At 41.7% G+C, this 13430-nt stretch overlaps 1 protein-coding gene across 3 annotated transcripts in view; it reads right to left on the bottom strand.

Moving 5' to 3' along the window:
• SNX10 (sorting nexin 10) overlaps positions 1-13430 on the bottom strand; it is a 50687-nt gene that overhangs the window by 433 nt on the left and 36824 nt on the right. For all 3 annotated transcript variants that reach the window (XM_056519846.1, XM_056519847.1, XM_056519848.1), the window contains one exon: positions 455-658. In XM_056519846.1, coding sequence (XP_056375821.1) covers positions 455-658 — 204 coding nt within the window. The remainder of the gene's footprint in view (positions 1-454; positions 659-13430) is intronic.

The following is a 13430-nucleotide window of genomic DNA, read 5'->3' as shown; positions in this document are numbered from 1 at the left end:
AAAATATTTGAAATACAGAGGTCTGAGGTAGCGGTGCTATCAAAAGGGGGGTGACGGGAGGGGGGGGGATGGGGGAAGGAAATTGGTTTTCACAACACACTCAAAAGGCTGAGTAGCGGAGGAGAACTTTAATTATCTCCCTTCAGAAAGGAGACAGGAAATTTGGACTTTTAATTAGCCATTTGGATGTGGCTGGAATTTTTTTTTTTTTTTTTTTTTTTTTTTAAACCAGATAATTTAAACGCGAATAATTCAAGTCTGACTAAATGAAATTCACATAATCAGAATGCAGATAATTGAATTTCTACCGCATCCATTAATTCAGTGCGGAGGTGTGTGAGGACTCTTATGAGAAGCTGTCACAGCTCAATAAAATCTCAGTCAATTAATTTTTTTCATTATCTGAGTAGAACACCAACAACAGAACAAGAGGGTCTGCTGCACACCAAAGTACCTCTCAGGAAGTAAGTGACAACTTGTTTGTTCTTCCTTCTCCGCAGGAAACCGCCGCTTTGAGGTGGCGAACTTGTGAATGGCTTCCGAGACGGAGTATTTGGTCTGGCCCAGGGCGCAGGCTTCGATTTCTTCCAGGGGAAGTTGAGTTTGCAAGAAGAGGTGGAGGCGGCTGTCGGAGAGCAACAACGGGCACTGCACGACCCTGAAAAACGTAGAGCGGAAGTAGTTACTTGCGATGGTCACTTTCTGCGGGGTGGTACCATACTGCCGCTGACACAAAGCGTGGAGGAAATGAGGGGGCGAGTATGCTGCCCAATAAAACTGGATCACAAAATAAAATCAGTAGGACAGGAAGTATTCATTACAAATAAAGTCCCATGTTTCCCAACCAGGGTGCCTCCAGCTGTTGCAAAACTACAACTTCCAGCATGGCCGGACAGCCAAAGGCTGTCCGGCCATGCTGGAAGTTGTAGTTTTGCAACAGCTGGAGGCACCCTGGTTGGGAAACACCAAACTAAATCCCATTTCTATTACAGGTTTTGCAACAGCTGGAGGCACCCTGGTTGGGAAACACCGAACTAAATCCCATTTCTATTACAGGTAACTGGCCCAGAATCTGGTGCAGTAAAATCACAATAAAATATTCATTTATTTGTAGGCTTCAGTCTGGTCAAGTTTCTAACTCAGTAGGTCAGAATTACTCTACCCTGTATATTACCCTTTTTCGTTAACCATTAGGCCATGTTTACCCAGTGGGATTTCCGAGCGGAATTAGTCAGAAAAAAATCCGCTCCGAAATTTAGTGGCAACAGAGTCTCATTGTTTTCAATAAGACTCTGCCGCATCAGGCACACTGCAGAATTTTTGCAGCAGAAACATAAAACAGTGGACATTCTAATTCTGGTCTCCGAAGAAAGAATAAACATGTCAATCTTATCTACGGAATCTGTTTGGAAATGCATTGCTGCCTACAAAGACTGCATGTTTATAAGCAGTGCTAGCGCAAACATTTTACAGTGTGAACATAGTCCTAGACCACATGTTCTGTTCCATTACAGGGCTTTGGCAATATCTGACTGAGCCATCAATATTCATAAAAACCAACTTTTAAAAACAGTGGGATGTTTTGTTGCAGGGTTGTGTGAAGACATTTTTTTCAGCAAACGAGAAAAGTTGCCTTTTTAAAAAAAAAAAAAAAAATTTTATTATTGTACAAGCAACGTAGCAGGTTTTCCTTAAAGGGGTACTCTAATAGAAACATTTTTTTTCTTTAAATCAACTGGTCCCAGAAAGTTAAAACAGATTTGTAAATTACTTCTATTAAAAAATCTTAAGCCTTCCAGTACTTATTAGCTGCTGTATGCTCCAGAGGAAGTGCTTTGCTTTTTGAATTTTTCAGTGCTCTTTGCTGACACCTCTGTCGATTTTAGGAACTGTCCAGAGTAGGAGCAAATCCCCATAGCAAACCTGTCCGGCTCTGGACAGTTCCTGACACGGACAGAGGTGTCAGCAGAGAGCACTGTGGTCAGACTGAAAATAAATTCAAAAAGCAAAGAACTTCCTCTGGAGCATACAGAAGCTGATAAGAACTGGAAGGGTTAAGATTTTTTCATAGAAGTAAATTTACAGATCTGTTTAACTTTCTGGAACCAGTTGATTGATTTAAAGAAAAACAATAACAAAACAAAAAAAGAATAAAAATAGTCAACTTTTCTTGTTTTCTGAAAAAAATGTCTTCACACAACCCTGCAACAAGACATCCCACTGTTTTTAAAAGTAATTTACAAATCTGTATTATTTAAAAAAAAATAAAAAACAATTCCACTGGAGTACCCCTTTAATTGGAACACAGGTTACATGACACGGACAGTTCAGGCCTAAGAGTGTGAATACATACAAGTATATTGTAATGTTCTTGGTAGTGTGAGACACTTCTAGACAACACCCTTTCAAGTTAGCCAGTAAGGCTATGTTCCCATGGCGAAATCTCCGCTGTTAAATTCTGAAGGCCACGTGGGCTGACAGAAAGGTGCCATCTTCATACACGGCAATGCATTTCATAGTGGATTTCGCAGAAACAATTGACATGGAGGCTGGAATCGGAATTTCCACATCAGATGTTTCGGCAGCGAAAATTCTGTCGTGTACATGGTGCAGCAGAATCCCATTGAAAATAATGGGACACTGCTGCAACAGGTTAGAGAGCTGAATTTTGCTGCTGGACTATGCTCAGAAATTCCAGTTCCACCGTGTGAACATAGCCTTAGCCGAACTTTTACTGAAAGTAACAGGACAAGTGCAGAAGAGTTCATTGTAACCAAGGCCTCAATGGTACGGGGTATAAAAAAGGTCTGCAGTGTATGATGGGTCCAAGGATAACAGAGTTCAGCAAAACAGATGAATAGCCACAGCAATAAGACTGTGTGTGTTCTTAAAGGTTGTCAAGCAAACAAACACACACACACACAAACACACACACACACACACAAACACACAAACACACACACACACTATAAAACCTGAAGACTGTGGATTTGATTTGTCTGTTCTATACAGTTTCAATAGTTTTTGTAGAATACTGTCTGTGGCTCCTACATGAACATGAATACAGATGTACACAGATCAAACCCAGGTAGTGGAAATAGCCTTCAACATTTCAAGGACTTATCCATCCAAACACACAGAATCCATGCTCCCTAAATACATAGAAAAGGTATGAGAGAGCTGCTTTGTATATCCTATCCTTTCTTTACCAAGATGGTCGTAACAGATACTACTTATGATTTATATAGAAAAACAAAACAATTATAGCTACTTGTCACGACTGGGCTTTTTGGGAAAGCCAAGTTTTAATGTGGGCGTAAGAATCAGTTACCTCTGAAGAGCCACGCCAAGCTATGCACCCATCAGTCAATGAAAGACCTAACAAAGCCAGGTATTACTAAATAGATGTCTCCAAATCAGGTCACACGAGTTTCTATATTTGGCGAACAATACAGCAGTAAAAAGTTATATGAGGACAGATCATTCTTCTGAGGGAGCGCACATTTAACTTGAACAGGTCCCACAACAGACTGAATCCTCTGCTCTATACAACCTCTGTAGGACACAGTGTGAAAAAGAGAAGATGGTGGTGGCTGTTTTTGTTAAGGATATTGGCGCATCTTACAACCAATGTGGACAGAATCAATTCTAACAGATCCCCACCTTCTTGTCCTGCTCTATCATTTGCTGTTTTTTGCTTGTAAAAACTGTTTAATAAAATCATTTTGAATAAAAACAAAAACAAAAAAACATTGGGTTTCCCAATAGGGAGAACCAACACCCCCCTCACCACACACACAAAATACAGAAGACATTACAAACAATAAAACAAAAATAGACATGTACCAAAGAACATCTCAGAAAATAACATAAAAGCTTCCATATAACAACCAAAAGGAGGTACAAAGAAAAAAGGGCTCATAGAGCATCCTAGGGATTGTGTGAAACTTGAAAGAGCTGACAACCATGGTATGAAAGATCTGATAAGACAGATGATGGAACCAAATGTTGTATCCCAAATATAAAAAAAATAATAAAATAAAAAACAACACCCAGAAACATAATAAATTAAAATATATATTCTACTAGACTGCAGACTGTCTTGAAAGGAAGTCACCGAAGTTGTTCCATTAGGGTGACATCACAGAAAGCTTCTACAGTCATGGTCATAAATGTTGGCACCCCTGAAATTTTTCAAGAAAATGAAGTATTTCTCACAGAAAAGGATTTCAGTAACACATTTTGCTATACACATGTTTATTCCCTTTGTGTGTATTGGAACTAAACCAAAAAAGGGAGGAAAAAAGCTAATTGGACGTAATGTCACACCAAACTCCAAAAATGGGCCGGACAAAATTATTGGCACAAAAAATAAGATTGTTTCAAACATGTGATGCTCCTTTAAACTCACCTGGGCAAGTAACAGGTGTGGGCAATATAAAAATCACACCTGAAAGCAGAGAAAAAGGAGATAAGTTCACTTAGTCTTTGCATTGTGTGTCTGTGTGTGCCACACTAAGCATGGACAACAGAAAGAGGAGAAGAGAACTGTCTGAGGACTTGAGAACCAAAATTGTGGAAAAATATCAACAATTTCAAGGTTACAAGTCCATCTCCAGAGATCTAGATTTGCCTTTGTCCACAGTGCACAACATTATCAAGAAGTTTGCGACCCATGGCACTGTAGCTAATCTCCCTGGGTGTGGACGGAAGAGAAAAATTGATGAAAGGTGTCAACGCAGGATAGTCCGGATGATGGATAAGCAGCCCCAAACAAGTTCCAAAGATATTCAAGCTGTCCTGCAGGCTCTGGGGCATCAGTGTCAGGGCGAACTATCCGTCAACATTTAAATGAAATAAAACGCTATGGCAGGAGATCAAGGAGGTCCCCACTGCTGACACAGACATAAAGTAAGACTACATTTTGCCAAAATGAACTTGAGTAAGCCAAAATCCTTCTGGGAAAATGTCTTGTGGACAGAACAGACCAAGATAGAGCTTTTTGGTAAAGCACATCATTCTACTGTTTACCGAAAACGGAATGAGGCCTACAAAGAAAAGAACACAGTACCTACAGTGAAATTTGGTGGAGGTTCAATTATGTTTTGGGGTTGTTTTGCTACCTCTGGCACTGGGTGAATTGAATGTGTGCAAGGCATCATGAAATCTGAGGATTCCCAAGGGATTTTGGGCCGCACTGTGCAGCACAGTGTCAGAAAGCTGGGTTTGCATCTGAGATCTTGGTTTTCCAGCAGGACAATGACCCCAAACATATGTCAAAAAGCACCCAGAAATGGATAGCAACAAAGTGCTGGAGAGTTCTGAAGTGACCAGCAATGAGTCCAGATCTAAATCCCATTGAATACCTGTGGAGAGATCTTAAAATTGCTGTTGGGAAAAGGCGCCCTTTCAATAAGAGACCTGGAGCAGTTTGTAAAGGAAGAGTGGTCCAACATTCCGGCTGAGAGGTGTAAGAAGCTTATTGATGGTTATAGGAAGCGATTGATTTCAGTTATTTTTTCCAAAGTGTGTGCAACCAAATATTAAGTTAAGGGTGCCAATAATTTTGTCCAGCCCATTTTTGGAGTTTGGTGTGACATTATGTCCAATTTTCTTTTTTTCCTCCTTTTTTGGTTTTGTTCCAATGCACACAAAGGGAATAAACATGTGTATAGCAAAACATGTGTTACTGCAATGCTTTCATGTGAGAAATACTTTATTTAGAAAAAAAATTCAGGGGCGCCAACATTTACAGCCATGACTAAGTTATAGTTATTCTTGATATATATGGAATTGGGAGAGAAAGTTCTCCCATGTGTGGAAGAGTCCAGGGAAAAATTGTGATATTTGAATTACTTGACCTGGTTAACCAGTTCCATGTATTTTGCATTTGATTCTCCTGCATTACCTGCCACTACAAGGTGTCACCGCAGAGCCGGTCAATACACTACATGTACAAAATGACTATAAATGACTCTTGCTGTGTAATGGTTCTCTTAAGAAATCAAGGGTGGTATTTATCATGTAAATTTATACCAGAGCAAATTATCAGAGCTGTAGTGGTTTCAGGTGAATAATACTTCTGTCATCTTAACTACACTGTAATCTATAAATTCTACTCCATATAGTGTGCCACATAACAAACAGTCTCTTTAAAAACAAGTATGGGCAAAGTCTGGTCTAAATCATTCTAACAGCCATGTGCATCAATGAATCAGAGGCAGGACAGCAAGAATTTGGAGCCTGGAGAGTCGGCTGCAGGAACGCAAAAGAAGAATGAGAGGGAGATCATTTACCAGCCACCAAAGAATTCAACAGCAATACCCAAGATGCACATATGAAACTCTGATATACAGCGACAACTGCATGTGGAGAGCTGGAAAGAGCAAACGCAATTCATGACGGACGCAAACCATATTAAGAGACATATAAATATGATACATGTGTCATAAACAGACAGGTAATGTAAATGCTGAAATATCACCAGGAAATGCAAGTCATTGAGTTGTCCTCACGTCTATTCAGCTATCTCTTAGTTAGTAAAAAGGTGTAGTAAATCCTCCCCCATCATCTTAATTCCTCCCACACTATACCATAGTAGCACATGGGGCTGTCAGCAGCAGCGGGGTTCACTGTAATTACCACGGTCCCTATTGTCTACTCCATCTATGAAACCACTTAGATGCCATGGGTGGTAGCAATCACAGCACCCAAGAGGTTAAACATAGTGAAGAATCTGGGCAGCATACATGAATTACTGGACATGTGTGACCACCAGCACTGGACACCTTAGGTGCATATGTTAAGAACTAACCAAAAGAACACCAGGCAGCAGGTTTTGATGGGACTGGCCAACAATTCAATAAATGGGGGGCAACGTGACTCTTCCAGGATGGTGGCACATACATGTTTAAGTACGAAGAGATATAAGTCACTGCCAGACACCTTTGGTGTCTGTCAACCCCACCATAAACATGCATACTTGACCAAATGTACATTTTTTTTCAATGACAAAGAATCCGGCACAGTAGTCTCCAACATGTGCTGTTGAGGGACAGCCAGGACATCCATTTCCCCCATACACATTAAACCGTCAAGCCGATCCCACCAAGACTGCCTTGTTCAGAGGAACTTACCTTCCCAAACTTCAAGCTTGAAATAAGACCAACTAGTAGACCTGTTATTACAGCAGACCACTGCTGCTATGTGCGGGCCTTTTCTGTGGCACAATCATTTTAAATGTGCGCAAGTGAAGCTCTTGGATTGGTCTTCAGATATGAAAAATAGCATTTCGATATGATCTACCGGTGAAACTAAAATAAATTGGAATATCATGCAAAAGTAGGGCTGGGCAGTATGCCGGTTCATACCGAATACTGAAATTTTTGGGCTGCACGATAGGAATTTTAGCCCATACCGCAATACCGGTTTTGCCCCTCCCCCTTGGGAATGTATTATCAGCCTCGCGCAGCGCTGTCCCCACATCGGGGAATTAATCCTATGTTACCCATCTGCGCTGTTCTGCTCCCCCCCCCCCCCCCAATTAATTAGCAGCCCAGCCAGCCGGGTACTACTCACAGATGTCAAGCACTGCCCTCCTCCTCTTTGTTGCGGGCCGACACCGGCGCTGGAACTCTATACTGTACGCCAGTGGTCTCCAACCTGCGGACCTCCAGATGTTGCAAAACTACAATTCCCAGCACGCTGTCCTGGCATGCTGGGAGTTGTAGTTTTGCAACAGCTGGAGGTACGCAGGTTGGAGACCACTGGAGTACGCTGTATTCCTATACCGGCTGCAAAAGATAAAGAAAATAAACTTTTAAATTTCATACGTCTGCCCTGGAACGTCGGACAGCCGTCAGCCTATCACCGGACGGAGTGATGTCTCGCCCCTGCCAGTGATAGGCTGAGCCCACTGTCAAGTAAGAAGCCGGCTTCTTACATGACAGTGGGCTCAGCCTATCACTGGCCGGGGCGGGACATCGCTCTGGCCGGTGATAGGCTGATGGCTGTCCATGATCCAGTCCCCAGCGTGCGGCCGAGGTGGGCGAGTTAAAAGTTTATTTTCTGTATCTTTTGCAGCCGGGCATAGGTATACAGCGTACAGCTGGGGTCTCAAACCTGCGGACCTCCAGCTGTTGCAAAACTACAACTCCCAGCATGCCCGGACAGCCAACGGCTGTCTGGGCATGCTGGGAGTTGTAGTTTTGCAACAACTGGAGGTCCGCAGGTTGGGGACCACTGGCGTACAGTGAGTTCCATTGCCTGCAGCCCCCAAAAAAGAGGAGGAGGGCAGTGCTTGACATCTGTGAGTAGTACCCCGCTGGGCTGATAATTGGGGAGGAGCAGAACAGTGCTGTCGGGTCAGATGATTTTTTTTTGGGGGGGGGGGGGGGGAGCCGAACACCGCGCGCGGGTCACATGATTGGGGGGGGTTGGGGGGACAGAACAGCGCTGGCGGGTCACATGATTTTTGGGGGGGGGAGTGAGAAAATACCGTTATATACCGTGGAACCGCCGTAAGTTAAAAAAAATACCGCGATACACATATTTGGTCATACCGCCCAGCTCTATGCAAAAGTCCATTGTATTTCATTAATGCAACTTAAAAGGAAAGGAAGCATGAAGTGCTCCAAAATCATCTGGTAGATGGATTCATTGACCTTGGAGTAATGAAGCACAGTGACCAACACCAGCAGATGACATGGCTCCCCAAATCATAGTAATTGGGGGGGGGGGGGGGGGGCTTTGTGGCGATTATGGCTTACAGCTCATGAAAACCCCAATTATCAAGGCTAGAACTATCTTGCTTTGCATGCAATGAGTCTCTTTTATATAAGTTGTATTACAGAAATAAATGAACTCTGTACGATATTCAAATTTTTCGAGTTTCATTGACATAAAGACGTCTACTCCTATTTTAACCATTACGGTAAATTCACACAGAACAGCTTCACCGCAGATTTGTGAAGGTAAAATCCCCAAGGATTACTATACCATGCATACTGAGGAGATTTTCTACCATGCAAAGTGCAGATTTTTCTCTTCTAACAAATGATTTAACAGTAACATTTATTAACGATTGTATTAAAGGAGCACTCCGGCCCTAAAACATCTAATCCCCTATCCAAAAGTATAGGGGAGAAGATGTCTGATCGCGGGGGTCCTGCCGCTGGGGACCCCTGCAATCTGTCATGCAGCACCCACGACTATGGGGCTGGAGTATTGTGACGTCAAGCGCCGCCCCTCAATGCAAGCCCCGCCTCTCAATGCAAGTATATGGGAGGGGGTGTGATGGCAGTTACGCCCCCTCCCATAGACTTGCATTGAGGGGGCGGGGCGTGACGTAACACAGGGCGAAGTTGTGACATCCCAATACTCCGGCCCCGTAGTCATGGGTGCTGCATGAGAGATTGTGAGGGTTCCCCAGCAGCAGGACCCCCGTGATCAGACATCTCCCCTATCCTTTGGATAGGGGATAAGATGTCTTAGGACCACAGTACCCCTTTAATGCCATAAACAAAACCATAGAGATTGTTCAGCCATTGTGGATGGATCCCAAACAATTATTTTTACATCTATGGCGATTAAGGAAAGACAACCCACCCACATCCAGTATATAGTCTACAGACAACGTTTTGCCTATATATTTAAAAGGAAGCTACCACTGCAGCTAAAAAAGAATGGAAGTCACACTAAACAGTCAAAATCAAGTAATGACTGGTGTAAGTAAAAGTGGAACCAAGAATGAACCTGAAATATGCAGAATGGTAATAAAACATTAAGAAGAGCTTCAGATGGTCCAAGGCATTTACATATTACAGTAATGATCCTGCCAGACAGCACGAGGAGAAATTATTACTCCTTCCAAAGAGGAGGCCACTGACAATCGCCAGGAAGATATATTCACTACGCGGCTGGCAAGCGCTGACTACTTTACATTTATACAAGACCTTTAAGTTGAGACCCATCGGTTTCCTAGAGGATATACAATATGGGAGGAGGGTTTTTTTTTTTAACTATATCTTTAGCACATGAAACTATGTGGTGCAACAGTCTGATCCATGGGGAAGTGGAGGTAACCAGAGAGCCAATGGTGTGATCATCACAAAGGCCTCAAGTCCACGTGATATAGAGGATTCTGTGGGAACTTGGATTTAAAGGGAACCAAGCATCCTATTTTACCTTGCAAAATATAGTAAAATCTTCTTCCTCATCATTCCCAGGGGGGCGTTGCTGCCCCAGGGATGGTGAAAATATTAAGTCTGTAAATCTCCCATGTAAGTAGTCCCCTGGTCCCTAGTTCCAGCAGCTGCACTGTAATCACTCCCTCTCCGCGTGATTGACAGCCCGCGACACTGCTCTTCTCTTGTCTGCTTCTAATCTCAGATGCCTTCTTTTTTTGGTTACTGGGAGTGAATACGTAATTTGCCGCTCAGCCAATGACTGGCCGAAGTGGTGTCCTGCCTAAGCCTGTGATTGGCTGAACAGCAGTTTACGTATATGGCCCCAGCTCCCGGAAGATAAAAGCAGCAGTGACCATAAGCAGGGGAACGCAAAAGGTATGTACAGGTTATTTTTGTTATAAATAAAATAAGTGTGAACAGAGCCCGATAGCACTTCATTTAAAAAAAAATAAAAAAATAAAAAAACACTGCCAGATGGATTATTAACTAATAGTCCTAGGCTCCTAAGGAATCTAGCTAAAGCTTCTGTGCTGTGTAATTCCGTAACCCTTTCAGGAACTTTGGAAAGCTGTGTGCGACTCTAGTGGTGCTGTAATGGCAACAAGCAGATTGCAATTTTTATATTTTATAATATATATTATACGTAGATATCTACATATATAGTAGATTATGAAGGTATCAGTCAAAAACCCTAAAAGTAAATAAATTTATCAAAGTAAGTTTATTATTGATTAAACGTTTAAAAGGAAATAGAAAGCAGATGAAATGAAAGAAATGCAGCTTGGAGGAATAAATCTAAACTCTGCCTATGAGAACCTCAGTGTATCTATTGGCTGCCTGAAGTTCATTGCTTTCATGGTGAATCATACAATAGAGAAAACGGTGATGTGTGATCCCTGATCTCTGGCAGATACAACCTGTACACACTTTTATTCCTATTCAGCAGCATTATCAACAGCCTTGTATGAAATACATTGTTCACATATCTTACATGATGTCATCTTTGAAAAAGAGACTAAATGTGAATGCAAAGCCAGACACCCCCTAAACAACACGAGAGAACAAGCAGTGTCTGCTGCCCTCTACTGGGCAGAAAGTGTATCGACCTGTTCTCAGAACACACCTAGACTGGGTTCATACTGAGGTTTTGGCCTCCATTCAATGTATGTGATAGGAAAATCTAGCAAGTATACAATAAATGGAGGCTTATGTATGGCATCTGTCATCGTAGACCACTGTTTCCCAACCAGGGTGCCTTCAGCTATTGCAAACTACAACTCCCAGCATGCCCGGACAGCCAAAGGCTGTCCGGGCATGTTGGGAGTTGTAGTTTTGAAACAGCTGGAAGCACCCTGGTTGGGAAAAACTGCTGTAGACTAATATGGAATCCATATAACAGATCCATTGTGAACTTTATCATGACATATCCATCCGATAAATGAAAGCCATTATGCCATATGGAGGTCGGATGCCAATGTAAGGCATCTGTTTAATGGATCTATCACCTATAGGCTTTTTGGCATCTGTTTAATAGATATGTAGTTAAAAGCTATCAAAAAGTTCATGACGTATCCAATAAATGGATGCCTGTGATGGCTGCTATACAGTGACTCCCGTCCCCCATATGGAAATTGTGCAGTGGACTATTTTATTCCATAATCCCTGTACGAATAAGACCCCTATGGAGATATCTAGCATTTACATGAAGCTTCCCTTATGGTGATCCCAGCTTGAGATATATCTATATCTGCAGGCTCTCTTTAGCTGCTAGGTACAAGTTTTTAATAATAAATATAGAATTTGTAATCTAACACACACATATATATATATATATATATATATATATATATATACACATACACACACACATATACATATATACACACATATATATATATATATATATATATATATATATATATATATATATACACACACACACACACACACACAGTAATAAGGCTCTGTTTACACTTGTGTCGTGGAACACTTTATAACAATGAAGTCTATTGAGTTCCACCAAAGTGACTGTTGCTTTGAAGGGTTAAACAGGGCTGAAAATAGCGCCATATTTCCCCCAATCTGTGACAGACCTGACACACACGAGCACAGGTATAAGCTGGTTAGCAAAATCTGTAGATGCTGTAGTGTTGTCCGCATGATACATAACCCAGCTTTACCAAATGCAGATACAGACCTAAAGCAACTCCGATGATTGTCTAGCAGCAAGATATCTGCTTAAAGGGGTTATCCAGGAAAACATTTTTTTTTATTATATATCAACTGGCTCCAGAAAGTTAAACAGATTTGTAAATTGCCTCTATTGAAAAATCTTAATCCTTTCAGTACTTATGATCTGCTGAAGTTGAGTTGTTCTTTTATGTCTAAGTGCTCTCTGATGACACGTGTCTCGGGAACCGCCCAGTTTAGAAGAAAATCCCCATAGCAAACCTCTTCTACTCTGTGCAGTTCCCGAGACAAGCAGAGATGTCAGCAGAGAGCACTGTTGCCAGACAGAAAACAACAACTCAACTTTAGCAGCTGATAATTATTGAAAGGATTAAGATTTTTTAATAGAAGTAATTTACAAATCTGTTGGAGGCCCAAATCTTGGCAAATGAATGAGAAACATTCTCTAATATTTTCTTGGGAAAGTTTTAAACCCTTTTTTTTTTTTTATCAAAAAATGACATGGGAGATCGGATCACCCAAATGCAAGAGGCTTTAGGGCATTATTCAACCCCATGCCCTTACAAAAACTTTTTGTTTGCTGCTTTATATCAGTGGTCTACAAAGTGCGGACCTCCAGATGTTGCAAAACTACAACACCCTGTATGCCCGGACAGCCGTAAGCTGTCCGGGCTTACTGGGAGTTGTAGTTTTGCAATATCTGGAGGTCCGCACTTTGTAGACCACTGACGCAAACAACTGTCCCTTTTTTTAAAATGTATTAATTTTTTATGACCACCTGTTAATTTGGCACCTACAGATTCTGCTATAAAGTCTTACTGTATATAGCTGCTCTGTTTTACCACATACAATAGCAGTTCAAAAAGAGAGTGGTGTATAATAATGGGCTAAAATAAGTATATATTAATATATCCATTATAATGGGCCACATGTATCACTGCTACCTGACAAAAAAGGGGTCAGTGGTGTTCAGTGTAAACAAGCTTTCATTTCCCCCCCCAAAATGGAAAAATCTGGTTGCTACGGACAACAAAAACAACATTTTTTACGAAT

This window comes from Hyla sarda, chromosome 5, assembly GCF_029499605.1.
Source record: "Hyla sarda isolate aHylSar1 chromosome 5, aHylSar1.hap1, whole genome shotgun sequence".
Classification (NCBI taxonomy): Eukaryota; Metazoa; Chordata; class Amphibia; order Anura; family Hylidae; genus Hyla; species Hyla sarda.
This window is presented reverse-complemented; position numbering and strand designations above follow the sequence as displayed.